This window comes from Etheostoma spectabile, chromosome 15, assembly GCF_008692095.1.
Source record: "Etheostoma spectabile isolate EspeVRDwgs_2016 chromosome 15, UIUC_Espe_1.0, whole genome shotgun sequence".
In the NCBI taxonomy this organism is placed as follows: Eukaryota; Metazoa; Chordata; class Actinopteri; order Perciformes; family Percidae; genus Etheostoma; species Etheostoma spectabile.
In genome coordinates, this window is record NC_045747.1 from 2,011,701 (window position 1) to 2,029,850 (window position 18,150).

The window sequence follows — 18,150 nt, forward strand, 5'->3', positions numbered from 1 at the left end:
CAAAGGAACAGGAAATGAGGAAGGGGGCAAACACTTTTTCACACCACTGTATATAAAACAATAATAATAATAATTGGATAATATCTCATTTGCATATTTAACGTTTAGAGTTTCATGGGGATATTTATTAGTTAAATAGTTTACCCTATTCACTTGTAATGCCTTATCTTTAGACAGACTTATTTAGAGTAGCTTTGTGCATCAGTATCACAGTGAAGCCAACCAGGTGCTAAATGCAGGTTAAAGACAAATGTGTTTTCAAGAAACTCTTATTACTGCTTCAGGCTTAACAACTAGTTCTTATTGGGTGTGAAACACTGCAGCATATCTGGCAACATTTAAAATTATCTTCACTTAATGTGACCAAGTTAAAGCCAAGCTCCTGTTTGAGGTCTGATTCTCACCAGGAGGGTCAGTGTGGCAGCTGGGTACTTCTCTAGCACACTGAGTAGCTCCATAGTTTCTGTGTCTGGCTCCTGATCATCTGTACGGCTTTCTGTCTTCTCTCCCTTCTCCTGTATGCCAGGAATAAAATCCAACCACCTTTTCATCAATTTTAATTTGTAAGAGTTCAAAGGGAATTAAAAAAAACAATTTAACAGTAAATCTGTTGGAGTGGAATTCATTTGTGAAAATTGTTGGAGTGAAAAAAGTAAAATTTGTTCAATGAAAGCAGTTAAATCATTTACTGATGAATACATGCATTTCTGAGACAGAAGTGAAACAATTATTTCCTTACAATCTTCTCAGTCTTCTCTGCATCTGTGTGCTGTGCTTGCTTGCTCAACCAAAGTTCCAAGACTATGGGCCCAAATTTATCTGCTAGATCCGGATATCGCCAGATAAAGTGGAGGAGTGCAGGATGGTGAATGTAGAGCGAAGAGAAGCTTTGGCAGGAGGAGAGTGCCTTGCTGATGCAGTTTAAAGGAGCCTTGAGTAGGTTGGTAAATAAAAAATAAAAAACAATTGAAAAACCCAAAGCACTTTCTTTGAGATGAGCATACAAACACAAGTTCATAAGTTAGCACTTTTGAAAAAGAATTCTTTACAACCAAAATGTAAGACTGCTTTTAAAACCCCACTGAGGCCTAGCAGTTTCCTATAATACACTTCTAATACATATTCAAAGTCAACATGAAATGATGTATTATGTAATGTTGTTTGAACTAAGTAAAAAACATTTTGAGGAAATGTTATGTGTTCTGTAGCTTTAGAAAAAAAACAGTGCGCTATAATTAATATTCTTTGCTGCTGAGTCACGTACATCATATATGGGTTATGCATCAAGAGATGAATGTGAGCTGACAAGCTTTGTTTTGGAGCATACTGTGACCTCCACATTAATGGTTTCCATATTAAACCGTACAGAACTCTAGCTCCAGTACATGCTGTTCTCTTTCTATGTGTACACCTTAATCTTGGTGAAATCTTGTTTTTCCTTTACATTGTTAAATGGACTTGCTGAACAGAAAATAAGATTATTTATAACTAAGGCCGACTTATTTCCTCAGCTGTCAAAGTGTATTTTTGTAAGCACTGCAAAGGCATAAAAGGGAAAACTGTTAAGCATAAAGCACAATTTAGACTTTTCTTAAACTAGACTTTGATGTTGTTTATTTACTGTACTACTTTTGTAAGTTACAGAGTGTGTTCTAATTTCTGTGCAGTGAACTGATTAAAGTTACCCCGTCGAGGTTGGGGCTCTTGTCCTGAGTCACTGCCAGCAGGTAGAGGGCAGAGCGGAGCACAGAGCGAGGCAGCGCACAGCTGCCCTGCGCCTGCACTGAATGCAACAACCACACCACACTGGAGAACACTGTCTGGTCTGGAAGCAGTCTGGATCACACACATACATGCACAATAATGATGACATTAACGTAAAAAATTACAAGTACACATATATGTGGCCAAATATTTATGTTTAAATGCACACAAACCCACAGACATACATAAAATTGAATGTCAAACACGCTTCAGCAGACACAGTCTGTGCAAGGGTAATAACGTGGACAAACACACAAACTCTGTGTGCAAAGCAGACAAAGGGCTCCAGGGGCATGTTGATGTCACAAACTTGCTATCTCTCATTGTCACACTAAAACACACACAGTTAGAATGTATAGCAACGCATGGACACACAAGCACATTCACAGATCCTCTCCCTTGGAGCACACACGCATGCGCGCGCACACACACACACACACACACACACACACGCACACACACGCACGCACACACACAGCCCTCCCACGCTATGTAGATCTCTGGCGCAGCTCCCATTAATCTTGATGAGACCACACAGTGGTGGGGAGAGGCTTTCATCCCCTTCCCCCGGGGGGTAATGCACAACCGTGGTTCCACAGAAGGACAGATTAAACTTTCCAAAGTAGCCAACGTATCTCTGAGGTCATAAAATATGTACTTAAGAACACCGTCAATGGGCTGCAGTAGTGCTATTGGGGCAGGGAGAAAGCTACGTACAAAACCAGCTGGTGTCTTGAAAGAGCCAGGTGATATGTTGATATGTCTCTGATACTGTTGATTCTAGGGATGTCACGAGACCTGGTGTTTCCGTACCAACTCAATACCAAAATGTATTTGCAAGATTCCACTGCAGTCAAAGGAAAACAACCAATCAGAGCTGACTATCAAAACTAGGCTCTAATCAAATACAAATCAATATTCTAATAATAATCATTACCTATTTGTTGCCTCAAATGTTTTCAGAAACATATTTTAGTCAACTTTCTTGCTATAAAATGAGAAAGCTTGTGACAAAGTCAAACCAAAACCAAGCATCGCCAACCAGCTAAAGCAAAGTTTTCTGTTGCTTGGCCACTCCAACTGTGAGCGTGCACTGTATTACCTGTCTCCTTGCTGCAGGGCAAGATGAAGAATAATCACCAGACAGTACTGGATGGCTCTCGGTCCTTTATATTCCCACAGCTGGATTCCCGGGGCCTCACGCAGCAATGAGGGCCAGTCTGACAGACGGCAACACAGAAAGGGAAGGTTGTATAGCAGAAGATTCTCCACCTCCTCAACATCTGGGGAGATAAGCAAGGAAAATGACACAGAAACAGAAAGGAAAAGGGGTCAATAATCTATGCTAGAAACAGGAACAGGAGAAGTTATAAAAGGGGAAACAAGAGAAGAAATAGAAAAGATATGAATGAAGGTAAGGCAAGTTTTTGTATAGTCAAATTCAAACACAAGGCAACTCAAAGTGCTCTACAGGTGCATTGAAACACATTGTAAACATAAATAAAAGAACATTCAAGAAACAAAGCACAATTACAACAAGTACAGTTCAAATTTGTAAACATAATAAAGATTTCATTAAAATCAATAACAAAATAGACATTCAAATCATTAAATTAAGCAAGTACATTCAAGGTCAAAAATAAATACGGAAGTTAACAAAAATAATGTCAAATTTCAGAAAACTGCAGTGTTCAGTGTTCAACGTGTTCAGCCCTGATTTAAATGAGCTAACCGTTTGAGCAGACCTCAGGTTTTCAAGGATTTTGTTCCACATGTGAGGAGCCTAATAACTAAATGCCGCTTCACATTGTTTGGTCCTCTGGGAACATCTGGATGCTTGATTGGGAACCAACTAATCCAGCATGTATTTTGGTTCATGACTGTCTACTGAAGTGATGAACAGAACAATAATACAATTTTAAAAGCGATACTGTACTCACAGGAAACCTGTGTAGGGGTTTAAGGACCAGTGTAATATGGTCCAATTTTCTGGTGTTTGTAAGGACTCTTGCAGTAGCATTCGGGATCAGCTGCAGGAACCCTGCATGTAATCTTTTTTTGCTCAGACTTATAATTTCAATTTAGACAAAATAGTCCCTATTAGGTAGGTAATGAAACTTGTAGGAAAAAGTAGAGAGACGGATGGAATAACATAAAACACAGCAAGAGAGCCCCTGAGGCTTCATTTACAGAGGAACATTACTTGCCAATTTTGTGTTTACGACAATATTACTGTCAGGCAAAACTGAGATTTCTGGAAAAAAAAAAGTGTGAAAAGGAGTCGAGTTACACTGATTTCACATGTTTCCAATAATCTATTTTGAATTTAAACATAAAGCCAATACCCCTCGATGTCATGCATGCTTAAATCCATTTTTATAACATTCAATGAAAATGTGATATGGCAAAGTTAAAGAATATATTTTTCATAAATGAGGTCCCTAAAGAAAAGGACGACAAGATGAAAAAGGCATTTGGAATGATGGATGTAGTATGAAAGGGAACAGTAAGAAATAAAATGAAAGGGAGAGGTGGGTGAAGACAAAAGAAAACAGGACCAGTGTGAAGTAGTGCTGAGGGGGGCTTCCATCTCTTCAATGACTGGATGACTGGGACATGGGGCAAAAGAAAATAATACACGTATAAAATATTAAGAAAGAAAGAAAGACAGAGAAAAAGACAGAAGAAAACAAAGGAGAGGGAAGATGTGAAGCACAGCAGGGAATTCATATTTTTATCCGACACAGCTAAAAGACCAGGACAATCAGCATCTCTGGGTGGTCTTTAGGGAACTGGAGGGAGAGAGAGAGAGAGAGAGAGAGGTGAGGAAAATGAGACAGCCTGAAGAACCAAAAGAGAACAACACAGAAAGAGAAGGGGACACCATTAAAACATGGCACTGAATTGAGAAAATGGCGCTGTGCAATGTAGTCTATTGCATGTCTGGAGAAAAAGAGGTAATTTTAACCTTTAATCGAGGAGTGAGGGAGGAACGGGACGCCATATGATGGAATTGCAAGAAAGCATGGGCAGAGCAAAGAAGAGAATGACAAAGAAGGAACAGGGAGATGTCAGACAGGGATCGAGGTCACAGATGCATTACTCCACAGAGGCTATAAAGCCCCAGCAGGGTCTGTAGGGAGAGAGACTACCAATCAGCCAGAGAGGAAAACAAAGTGAAGAAGGGAATGGGAGCTGAAGAAATACAGAAGGAAGAGTAGAGATAAATCTAAACAGGAACCAAATGGGGGAAGTTGCCAAGGCTGCGGACCCAGTCAGAGAGCACTGTGGTCTGGAGGGACCACTGTGGGTAAAGAGTAAGGACTAAATGGTATTGTTTAGAAAGCACAGAAAAAATGAGGATAAGGGCACTAGACAGCAATAAAGTAGCCACCTTCAGGGAACTTGGGAGAGAGAAGAGAGGCAGAGAGAAGAATAGAAAGATATCTCAAAAGAAGGACTAGGAGAGAAAGGAACAAAGCAACAGACGGACAGATGAAGAAGATAAGACAGGAAACAACAGATGGAACAAAGACAACAAACAGAACAACACAGGCTGCAGTGACATGTCACCTCATGCGCAGGTTTTGATCAGCAGAAAATAATCAGAGGACAGCAAAGAGAAGACACATCTTCAGCTATTCTACAATTATCACACAGCTATGCAAAAGTAGAAATTATTCAATTTAGAAAATCACAACAATTAATTCTATCAGTTATTCAACTAATTCAAAACACATACCTTATGGTCAAATCTGTTATTCAAAGTTTTAAATAGCTAAATATCAAACATACATATACATACATACATACATATGCAGTGTATGTACTGATATATATGTATGTATGATATATAGACTGATAATGAAACATACAGATAAGGGTGATGAAAGAGAGGAAGACAGCCAGAAAAAAAGGAACAAACAGCAGTCTAGCGCCAGAGAAGCCATTATTCAAATACACGCATGCACACACACACACGCACGCACGCAGTGCTTACAACTTCACTTAAGTTACTTATTTTAATATCATTTACTTAACTCTCACATAATCAGAAGCATTACCGCTTTAATTGAAGGCATTGTCTGTGTTGATGTTTAAAAAAAGTGAGCACCAGCTCTTTCACACTGCAACTAAAAATCAGCGAGCAAACACTGTACAGTACAGTGTTTAATTCAAGGCCATTTTCACAGATTCAACACAAAAATCAGGGTCCCTTCCTTTAATTCTAGCTAGAACTAGTCTTCAGTGCCTTTGCAAACATGTTTCTAAAATGGTATCATAAGCTTTGCCTGTTAAATGTGTGTAAGCCCAGCTGGTTCTGAGACCCCCCCCCCTTTTGAACAGGGTAAACTTGGCTCAAAAGAAAAGGCATCTCTATGAAGAATGAGAACCTTGTTTAATGTTATTGACGTTTAAAGTGAACATAAAAAGGAAAAGGGAGAGAGGGAGTGAGCCTGAGTGGGAAAGAGAAAGAGCGCATGCAACAAAGAGAAACTGAAATAACCTGAAAGGTAAGAAGCTTTTAGTGTAATATAAACATCCCAGTTATTCTAGAGAAACAAATATGATATTTCTCCATAAACTCTCAGTTTGATTCATTAAATAAAAAGTCAGCTTGATGTAGTTGTAGAATCTTACTTTGATCTAAAATACTTTAAAGTCAGTATTTCAGTCGTAGTACTAACCTCCAGACCAAATTATTAAATATCAATGAAATCATCAATGACAAACAGTCAATAAAGTAAAAGGGTTTCACAGAGATTAAGATGGGCACTTTTTAATGGATAATACAATTAATGGTAAAACCAACTCACTGCCTAGACCTTCTTTACACATAAACAAATCTGGCGAACAATACCAACAGTTCTGTTCATCAGAGATGACTGATAGCATAACAGTGTTGCTTGAAACTGACAGTAACAACAGGGTTTTACTGGTGTATCTGTGAGTGGTGCAGGAGTGTGTGTATTTGCATACCAGACTGACAAGAGCCGGAAGCAGGGTCTGACTGGGAAAGCAGACACATACTGAGTTTCTGTAGAAAACCACAGCAAGATGTATTCAGATGTGGGTGCCTGAAAGAATTGGTAAGAGGGAGAAATGCAGAGTCAAATAGAAGATACACCGACAGTTGAAAGAGAGCACAAATAAAGAGGGAATAAGGCCACAAGAGAAAAAGCAGAGCACAAATCCCCAACAATGCACGGACAAAACAATGAAGAGTGAACTATGAGACACAGGACAACATGTGCCTGGACATAGTCCGTTCAAATATGAAACACAGGCACGGTGCAAGCATGGTTTAGTTTCAGGGCAGGGGGGCCTAATGGCTACAGACTAGTCAACCACGTTTCTAACCAGACTAACACATAAAAAGCAACACACACACACACATACATACACACAATCTGCTGCTTTGAAGCTGCAGATCAATTGCTCTGAGACCGACACGTTGCTGAGAAGACACTGGCTTATTAGAAAGAATTGGACAGAGTGACCCAGTCTGTTCAGTGTGGCAGGTGTACCTTGTTTTCATTCGTGGTGTGGTATTTTCTGTGCTTGTTGCCTTTGTTGCGCTGTCAATATTTTATGTTTGTTGAGGGTCCTTGATGTGATATGATGCCTGCTGCACATCAAATTTCCTTCGGGATAATCAAGTTGAATGTGCTCCGACAGGGAATGACAAACTGAACTTTCTGAGCCACCATTGTTTAACACACAGACACACAGACACACACACACACACACACACACACACACACAGATACACACAGCTACACGTTTTACACAGCAGTGCTTTGTTAATTGTTGTGGTATGTATGTGTGTATGTGTTTGTCCTCAGGTTACACCGTACCTGTTTCCTGCACAGAGGAGCCCTTTGTGTTCCAGAGGCAGCCTGTAGAAACCAGAGGACGCTGGAGGGAAGAGGAGGTGAAGAGCAAAATAAAGACAGGATGAGACAGTAAGAAATGAGGAAGCGGAGAAAGATGGTAACATAAATAATAGTTATATAGAACACTTTTCTAAACAAAAGTTACACAGTAGAAACACACACGCATACAATATTCTAAACATACTCTGAAGGATCGGGGGAAACGCTCATCATTTGGCCATATTGTAGGTAATTGGACAGCAGTCCTTTTTTATTCTATGGAAAATAAAGCTATATCGTAAAGCTGTAGTTAATGTCTTGGCTAATTCAGTGGTGCAGGGAGAGAGAGCACCTCTTATTAGAGGGAAGTTTTAATTCCATAACGCTACTAACTCTCTCTTGTGGACCTATGCCAAGGCACTGCTCAGCCTCACAGCAGGACATTTCCGTTCTGCTTGTTAACCACTTGCGGTGTAAATATAAAGCTTATAAAAAGTTTCTTTTTAATGCCACCAAACTGGCTTGCCTGGACCCCCAAGGCAACGTGTTTTTTTTTCTGTCAATAACTGAGGCTCAGCATGTGGACTGCCAGGTTTGGACAGATTGCTTAGTTTTCCCATTACAGCGATATGAAATTTCATCAAGTCAATATTCAGGCATTTAGCCGAATTTTTGATGAGAGCAGAACCCACTGTTAGTATTTCTTTAAACTGCATAACATTGATTTTAGTTCAATTAAAATAACCTAACAAAGAGGGACAGTGGTTCAGAGAACACAATCTATTATGTGATAATTAAATGAAGTTTATTGCTCTAAAATTGTATGATTAGCTGGGAGCTGAGCATCACAGTATAACTGCTTTGGCTTATTTAATCAAGTCAGACATTTAAGGCTTTAAACTAAATGCATAAGAAGCAAGGTACTAATTGCCAAACCTGCATTTAAACAGTAGACTTGTCAAGAAATATGTTTGGTTAGTATAGTTATGGTTTGTATTCCAACCATGTGGCCTCTAGCTTCACAGCGGTATGGGCTGGCACTGGATTCTGCCAGTAAGACCAGCGGCGGTATGTGTGACGCCATCAGTAACGAGACATAAAAGGTGGGGCTAATTAAAAAGCAAGAGCTGTGTGGCCTTCCCTGTACCAGCAGAACAGAAATTTATCTTTTTAGTGTTTTCCTTCACCTCCTGACACTTATCAATCCCACATCATCCTAAAACACGGATATGTATCCACCAAAAGTCTTATCTCGTTTTATTAAGTTGCTTATTTGAAAAAAATCTGTGTGCATAAAAAACTAAATTTAAATTTAAAACTGATTATGCCAAATAGATGTTTTATTAAGGCAGTACGAGATGTGTTATATTATACAGTAGGACTGTATAAAAACAAAAGCAAGTAATGAAACAGTTCACTTACTTCCTATAATATCCATGTCAGAATTTAAAGCAAATCTTGTAGGGATTAGTGAATGTACAGTGAATTTAACATTTTACACTGTGGATGTACATTAAAATATCAATGTAATACACTGTATATATTTTAAATCCTGAAATAACTTATATTTCTCTGTTTTCAGTTTTGTATTCCTCAGCTTTATCAAACAAATTACATTTGTTGTGTTGTTGCAAGTCAGCACTGAGTTCATATATTAAATCAAATCCTGAGATGATTGATATTGAGCTGAGATTGGTACGCAACTCACCCAGCTTATTTGCAAAGACAAAGATGAGAGATGGAAGCAGGGTGAACTGGGAGGATAGGATGGAGTAGAAGTACTGCAGTATCTGAGGGTTGGGTGAATGCTCACACACCTTCTGCATGCGCACGCACACGCACACACACGCACACACACAGGATATTACAGACCAAAACAAAAACATTTCTTCCACAATTTCTTCTTGTTTGATTGATTATTTTTGATAGAACAAAACAACAAATAAAACAATTACTAGCACTACAGCAGAGGTACATGAAACTAATGAAGACAGAGGGTGTGTGGCTGCGCTTATTAATGTAGTAATTTAGAGAAACAGCCAGACAGAGCAAGATAATCATTGTCCCCTATTTCTCAGAAAAGAGATGTGACGAAATGCAAAATGCATCATTTCCCCAAGTGTTTGGTTACAAGTGTGTGTTTGTGACATAGAGATAGAAGGTTTAGATGAGAATATAATGAATCGGATGTGTGTATGTGTGTGTGCGCGCGCTTCCAGCTCTCACAACGACGGTGGGTATCCAGACAGTGTCGCAGCAGCGCAGCAGACACTGACACAGAGACTCCAGTGGGTCCTGAGCACAGCTGTGTTTAGATGGAGCTGTGAACGTGTTCTCCTTCAGAACAGGCTCCGATGCACACTCCTCAGCCAACCTTCGACACACACACACAAAGAAACGCAAACACCCCTACTCAATCACATAGAGTACATACCAAAATTACATAAGGACACAAGAAATACTTGTACACATGCATACCAAGGATTTCACTATGTTTTCTAATCTAAATGTCAAATAAAACATTTTGCTGGTGGACAGAAAATATTAATTTAGATGGTTCCCCTAAGATTCACATTTGGCGTATCACAAATTAAAACTTGATTTAATGCTATACTTGAATTAAGTCTATCGGAGAAAGTTGATATCTTTCTCTAATTAAAGTGACTATTTATAACTTTCTTTTTGTGTTGATTCTAGCAGCCACTTTGGATGAAAGCGGTGTTTATACCACACTTGCAGTTGTAAAGTCAATGCTGTACACTGTATAACTGAAATACAGTTACCGGGAGGTAATATTGTTGCGATGAATGTTTTTGTTGCTTGGACAGAAAATCATTCAATTACAGTAAGATAATACGTTACAGATGCATCTTGCATTTTGAGTGCATACGGTAACCGAGCCTACTTCGGATGTATTGTGATCTAAACCGGATATCACTGTCACTGTGTCACGAGCCAAAACATTAAGAGTTTGTTGTAGCAACCAACGTAATAACTAAGATTTATATAGGGTATTTGATGAAACCCAAGGCCACTTTATACAAGTACAGGGGGACAAAATGAAATTAGTAGTCTAACACAAACATGGACTGAAAAGAAAAAAAAAGAAGCGCTAAATAGGAGGGAGACCGGGACGTAACTTAATATAGGCTACAGACGTACAGCCACATGGTAAATTGTAAAGCTATTTTATGAGTGAATTAGATATGTTACATACCTAAGGGCCAATTCGGGGTTGATTTTGAATCATTTACAATGCCGTAATTGTCTCCATCTGTTCGAAAGCCATAACGAGTTTGCAACGGGTTTTCGCCCTTCGTTTGTCTCTCTCCCTTTTAGCTTTTAGCTGTTCTTTGTTTAATTTCCTTTTTTATGTGATGGTCCGGCCCCAGTATCAGCAATAAATAAATAAAATTAAAATACAATTAGGCCTATATAACCCAATCTCCTGCTACCTTTTACCTGGCTGGATACTCACAAACACAGGCTTTTCCGGTGTTCCAGCAAAATCTGCCTGCCGTAAATCATTTTTGTGACTTTGGGGGAAAAAATCGGACCCAGGCAAAGACGTACATAAAAAAATAGATAAAAAATAGCGTACTTTTCACTGTGTCACTTGCTGTTACAGGTCATTTATGATCATCAAATGAAAAATTACACAGTTTCAGAAACATTTAAAAGTTACATATTGTTACTGCAATAAGAGAAAACAAATCTTTAAAACATAAGGTACATAGCTTTAGGTGTAGGATTGATTACCAAAGAATGAAAAACAACCTAAGATTAAACACTTTGTCTATACATTAGTGAATCAGTTTATTCACTCATACTGTCCCATTGAATCCATTTAACTCCCTGAACATGCGACTGGACAATGTGCTGACCTGCAGGCAGCCTGAAAACAGATCAGGGCCTGGAGCAGAAATCCTTCGGACCTGGAAACCTGGTTGTTGGGGTCTGACCTCTTCAGACTCCTCTGTAGGATAACAGAGAAAGATAGGGGGGGACAAAAAGAAACAAGATGAGAACAGTTGTGAAGGATGAGAAAAGCAAATCATGTTACATCACAAAGAAAATAATCATCTTATCAAAACACTTCATTCAAAAATATTTTTCTAAAAATATGGAAAACTTCTTCATTAAACCAGACACTGAGAAAACCCTGAAATCACTGACAGTGTATAGGTCCCATTAACATTGTAACTATAAAAACTATAAAGACAAATCTGTATTGTGCCTCAGTGTGATTAATATGAAATACATTTATTATTTAAGTTGGAACATGAATACATGCCAATCAAACTTATTTTGCTGACAGTTTCCCCACTGTCCCTATAACAAGTGGGACGCTCCAGTCTGAAAAAGAAGGCAGCAATGAGGGACAGCTAAAAAAATAAAAAAAATAAACAGAAGAAGAAATTCATTCCTTTATAGAAGAATGAAATTCCTTTTCACCAAACATGTCAATCACTATGTACTACGTGACATGTGACACATAGCATCAAAGGCAGATATGTCACTGTCGTTTTAACACTCTCTGGAGAATCAACACAAGACAAAGTCTCAGTCAGACTGCACAGACGGTTCTTTTCAATACCAGTTCTTGAATTGTCTTCATTTTATATATGTGGACCAAGCATAAATGAAAAACAAACTCACAGAGCTTCGACGATGAGCAGGAGAGGCTAGGGTTAGCTCAGAGAATTTGTTAGTGATAGCCTCAATTATTCCCTCTATCTTTCCGTACTGGACTGGTCTAGACTGGTGGTTCAGTCTGGAGAATACAGAGAGTGGCAGCAGTTTATACAAAGGAAACATTTGACTATAAAATAACTCAACACAGTAGGATTGTTCTAAGTAGGTAGGGACAATGGTGAAGGGAAGATACAGGCTGTAGCAGAACGGAATATAAAAAGCATTTCTGATTGAGTGTGTGTGTGTGTGTGTGTATATGTGTGTGTGTGTGTGTGTGTGGACTACTGTTTTTAAGGCCCCAAATTTGCCAGAAGTAACCATATTTGGACGAGCTTGTGGAGATAAGTCTTCTCTAATACTTAGTTAGCAAGGTCCACCCGTAGCACGTTAACTGTGATATTTATCAGGAAACTACTTTTTGCTAGAAAAAAAACAGGCTTAAAAAAAAAATGTAATTACTGGAAAAAATGAACAACCGACTCCTTTGAGTGTCTTTAAGTTGTACCAAATGCTGAACAACTTACAGATATATTAAGGTGACCAGTATGTTACAAATAACTTTCATTAAACACGGACAACACGCAATGTCAAGTTTACAGCGATTAAAATGTACACAGTTCCATGGCTATGCACTCCTAAGCCTCTATCCTGATTGACCAGACGTCTTATAAATCATACAGTCATGTAAATGTACTGAGGTTTTAATTTAAGTAAGAAGTCATTAAGTCATTTTCTCAAAGAATTTTAGACAATTTGACTTCTTTTTGCCACCAGAGTGGCCACCTGCTGGCTATTGGAAAGAATGCTGGCTTCACTTTTCAGACCTGGAGGCTAAGTCCACATCTTTTATGCAGTCTACAGGCTGAATGAGTGCAAACCATGGTCTGGTATGGTAAGCAAAGGTTACAGGTGTCATTGAAAAAGCACCTACATCAATATTTCTACAAGTAAGTCATTATTTATATATACCTTCATTAAGCAAATTGTAACTTTGTCAATCACAAGACAAAGTGTCCTTGACAATATGCAACTATGTGTGTTTGTGTATACCTGAACAGGGCAGCAGCAGCGTTGGCAGCCTGTGTGGCTACTAGCAGGCAGGAGGATGAGACTCCACCCATCACAGCCTCTGAAACTGCCACGAACCCTGGACCACTGGGGAACAGACGCTCGCTTGGGGGCTGCCTGTATACACACACAAACACACTAGTGCTTTAACAATTCCAAATTTTACCATACTATTAATTGTCTCAGAAATGAAAGCGATATAATACAATACAAGCATAATTATTAAACTGTTGCTAGCAGCTAGAAGAACAGATCCTAGAGTAAGCAGTGAAACGTAGACTGGGTAAGCCCCGCCCACTCTGCCAGTGATTTGACTTTGCCCTGCAGCTCGGTCTGGAAACCTGCACGTTTAATTCTCCTGCTTCATTTCACAATTTTGCAGGAACCAATCACAAAGTGGCTTATCTACCTGGTGCGCTATTGGCGGGTTGAACAAGATGACGACTAGAGAAGCGACCAAGCAGCTTCTTGTTTACATTCAACACAGCAGCCAACGAACGCCACCTGTCACTGCCCAATGTGAGGTGAGTGCAGATTTGAGTTGCGCAGGCGTCCATTTGCAACAAGTAGCATACAAGATGCTAATGAGAGACTTCTGTAATTTACAATACAGCAATTATATCATAGATAGCTAAAACATTTTTTAAATGATTTCCATCTTCTGTTATTGTTTGTAATGAGAAAAGTTTATTATTTCATGGATTTTAGTATGACAGTTATGTCGTACACCGTTTAAATCTGAGCATGCGCCACTAACATCTGCACTCAACCAGAGCCGGTCTGACTCGACTCTCATTGGGTGTGACGTGTTATGAGCTACAACTCTGCAATATTCTCACATTGACACCACCAAAGCGCAGCAAACCCGTTGATGCCGCTGTTGCTTCTACGTCACCAGGATCATTGGTCTGATTGGTTGAAAGACTTTCCAAATGCGTACAGAGGCATTTGAACTGTGCTGGTTGGTCACGCCTCTTGTGCAGAGAAAATACAGAGCAGATCAGACGATTAGAAGCGTCAGCGGCATCAACGGGTTTGCTGCGCTTTGATGGCGGCTATGTTGAATGTAAACAGGAAGCTGCTTGGTCGCTTCTCTATCGTCATCTTGTAAAACCCGCCAGTAGGGCGGCAGGTAGATAAGGCGGTTTGCAATTGGTTCCCGCAAAATTGTGAACTGAAGCCGGAGAATTAATCGCGCAGGTTTCCAGACCGAGCTGCAGGGCAAAACCTAATTGACAGCAGAGTGGGCGGGGTTTACCCAGTCTACAGACTCCCCAGACCAATGCACAATTTCAAATCTACAGTATTGCGCTTGGCTTGGTCTAGTGCCAGACTAACTGAAACAGGCATCTCTGATAAATTCCAATGGTTCTCTGTTGTAAACAAATAATCAAATGTAAAGATAGTTAAAAAGGTACTGTGGATCCTAGATGAGTCAGTGAGAACTATGCCAAAAGTACAGAGAAAGAAAAGAATTTTTGCTGATATGGGTTTTTGATGTTAATATAGGCCCATCAAAAAGCTGACAGTCTGTCTGTTTGCCTGATTTATCTATAACTCTTTGGCTTGCCGTGGCAATATTTGCAGTGACTATTAGCAACGTTGCAATGAACCTTCCCTGTATTCTGTCTCACTCACCTACACACAAACACTTATTTTCTCTCTTTCAGTGCAGGGACACATAATAAACAAATAGTAACGACCTATTGATGTTACAAAGATCACCAGAGTATTGTCTCTGGTCTATGAGGCGGCACTACAACAGCTGTGGACTGGCTCCCTGTTATCACAACAGTAGTCACATAAAACATCCTGAATAACAAATGCTCACACAGACACACACACTCACACTCACACACACACAGTTTAACATCACACACAAAAAACAGCTGCAGTAAAGCATATACACACACACAAACACAAAAGCACTCAATCTCACATATGCACTGCTAATGGACAAGTTTACACTGGTCCGCTCACACACTTCAGCTTGTTCAGCATTTAAAAGCTCTGGTGGTGGCTACTTTTTATACTGTTCCACGCAGTGTAAAGGACAAATTGCCCTTGCCATTGGAAATCTCTTACCCCCTGTATCATTGCCATGTGACGGGGGAACATTCCATTAAAATGATGTCAACCTTGCAGAAATATGACAGTGTTTTACTGGCTCGTGATATATTTTCATCGGCAAACCAGCCGGCAGCTAGTTTCTAATAAAATTAAACTTTCCAGAACATCATATTTACAATGTTTTACAGGTTGAGGCTCTGTGTCAATGTAGCTGAAGTTGTACATGCTGTTGAGTGTGTATACAAATATAACAGTGGTGTAAAAGAACCATGAGCATTATTGTGTGCTGTCTTGGTGATATTAGCATGCAAAGGCTTTACAAATACTACCTTTATTATAACTGCAGTTCAAAGCAATAACAAATCTTCCTTAGTCCAGTGGGCTATATATAGAATAAAGACAGAACATGAATGAACTGTAAGAGGTCTTGACAGCATATAACAGCTGCAGCTAACTGGGATGCCTTGACCAAAGCATAACTATTTTTTATTTGCTGCAGCTGTCTATCCTCCTGTGATGTGACAGTGCTTTGTTGGAAGTGCAGAGAAGCTGAGGTGTAGTCACATCATTTTAACTCAGTACACAAAGATACTCAGTGCAGTAATGTTTCAAGGGAGTTGCAAGTGGGGAAAGTGCAGTGCAAATCATTTAGGCAGTCAGACAACTAAAAAAAAACCTTAACATTACAGACCAATCTCACCTTTCCAGTATCTCAGTAAGGAGCAGCAAACCTTGTTTCGGCACTTCCAAGTTGGTCAGCTGCAGAGCCTCCTTCACACTGCGCACCAGGGACTCAATACCTAACACACAAACACACTCATTGACAAAGAAATACATGATCAGACAGACAAAGACACATTTGTCTAAGCTTGCTCAGACTCTACGACACCACAGGCCACAACTCCTTCCTGCATTGAAAGAAGCATCATGCTCATAAATGTAATACCTTTACAAAGTGAGCAGACACACACACACACGCCTGCATGCACGCAGACACGCACATACACACATGTCAAACACACAGTAACAGTGGTACATCTTTGTAATTTATGGCTACACAGAATCTGCTGTAACAATCCCATGTTTATTCTGAGCTGGAGCAAGGACTTAATAGCACAGGGAATTTTAACACCAGATATCCTGTGTACTAATAAATTAAGTTTGCACTGCAAGTGTTATCCAAAAAAATTCTCTGGGGTGAAGATGAAGTGCTGCAGTATTTAAGAATGCCAAAGGCAGTGGATCCTCAAACACATAATCTGCTGTAATGGCAAACACCAAAGGCACACAGACACATATGCATCTGTGTCAGAACAATATTCATTACAATTCATTTGGGATGCAAAATAGGGAGGCCATTTTGTGATTACTACTAGGTTCTGTGGCAATTTAGTCTAACATTCTGTCTAATATTAATAATTTCAATTGCACTATCAGTCTAATATAATAACACAATGTAAAGTAGCTGTATAATAAATTAGAGCTGGGCAATATATTGCTGTTACATCAATACCGTTATACCGTTAAAAATACTGTTATATCTGATTTTCTGTATATGTCCCAGCCCTAATACTAATGTAACTGTGGTGCTGCGAGCAGATGCCTAAAAACTCAAACTGTGATGAAGTATGAGGCAGAGGCTGTCACTGTCTTTCCATCCATTGTCCATCAGCAATTATTGTCAGATGTCAAGCAATGTCCCACAAAACCCAAAACTGAATATCTACAGGGACACCGTCACCAAAAAAAAACGAGATGAGATGATCTCTCCTCAGGAATGTTTCTGATCTGTCTAAGCTCACTCACCATAGACAGAGTGACACTGGGAGAAGAAGAGTGGGTTGTTGGTCAGTAACACCAAACAGCTATAAGCAGACCACAGCAGAACCTCACTATTGCTACTGGCCAGACGGTCAAACAGAAACTCTATACGGAAAAAGAGAGATGGAGAGAAAAAGAGAACTTGTGTGAAGAGCTAAAGAAATAAAGTTGGGAGAGAAAGAGAGAACAGGGAACAATGTTACTATAATACTCTTCAGTAGCATCATTGTACTACTTTCAAAACAGGGTGTAATGTTTCATCCAAATTTAGCCCAATGAAAAACAAAAAAAGATAGTAATATTCTTTTTTAAATCATATTCTTAAAGTCTAGGGCAAGAAAGAAACACAAATAGAACCCCTACAGCGCTAAAGAGAGATGTAAAACAGAGGAGAAAGCAACAAAGACTAACAAGAAGAAAGTGAGATACACAACGAGACAACAAGAGAAATAACAAAGACTTAGACAAAGAGAGGGAGTCAAAAGGGAATGTAGACGAAGGCAGAAGAAATTATTTGCAGAAGACAAATCACAAACAGCTTATATAGCTACAATATCCCAGCCACTCTGTCTGCGTGTGCATATCACCAGGTACGTCAGCCTTGATGAAGGGAGCACTGCACTGACTCGGAGAATGAACCAGGATGGATGCAATACACCTAGCACTGGTCGCCTGCAACGTCTCATCACCACTCAACAGCAACTGGAAAAATACATTTTATGGCCTTTGTTAGAATACACCAATCATTTAAGACATATGGCAATTCCATAGAATTAATATACGTAAAGTGCAGTTTCTTTGTTCTTCGGTTGCTGCTGATGACATAGGAGATAAACAGTATTTTGCCAACTGTCTG

General features: G+C 39.5%; 1 protein-coding gene across 6 annotated transcripts in view; it reads right to left on the reverse strand.

Annotated features, from left to right (window-relative positions):
* The window catches only part of mei1 (meiotic double-stranded break formation protein 1), a 57,247-nt gene that overhangs the window by 25,770 nt on the left and 13,327 nt on the right, over positions 1-18,150 (reverse strand). For 5 of the 6 annotated variants that reach the window (XM_032536612.1, XM_032536611.1, XM_032536608.1 and 2 more), the window contains exons 9-22: positions 17,882-17,996; positions 17,280-17,399; positions 16,174-16,273; positions 13,386-13,520; positions 12,300-12,414; positions 11,525-11,616; positions 9,867-10,014; positions 9,349-9,460; positions 7,623-7,683; positions 6,745-6,842; positions 2,867-3,047; positions 1,686-1,836; positions 750-931; positions 405-531 (exon numbers count right to left, since the gene is read on the reverse strand). In XM_032536612.1, coding sequence (XP_032392503.1) covers positions 405-531; positions 750-931; positions 1,686-1,836; positions 2,867-3,047; positions 6,745-6,842; positions 7,623-7,683; positions 9,349-9,460; positions 9,867-10,014; positions 11,525-11,616; positions 12,300-12,414; positions 13,386-13,520; positions 16,174-16,273; positions 17,280-17,399; positions 17,882-17,996 — 1,737 coding nt within the window. Of the gene's footprint in view, positions 1-404; positions 532-739; positions 932-1,685; positions 1,837-2,866; positions 3,048-6,744; positions 6,843-7,622; positions 7,684-9,348; positions 9,461-9,866; positions 10,015-11,524; positions 11,617-12,299; positions 12,415-13,385; positions 13,521-16,173; positions 16,274-17,279; positions 17,400-17,881; positions 17,997-18,150 lie in introns of all 6 variants that reach the window. The other variant, XM_032536609.1, reaches the window with a different exon arrangement.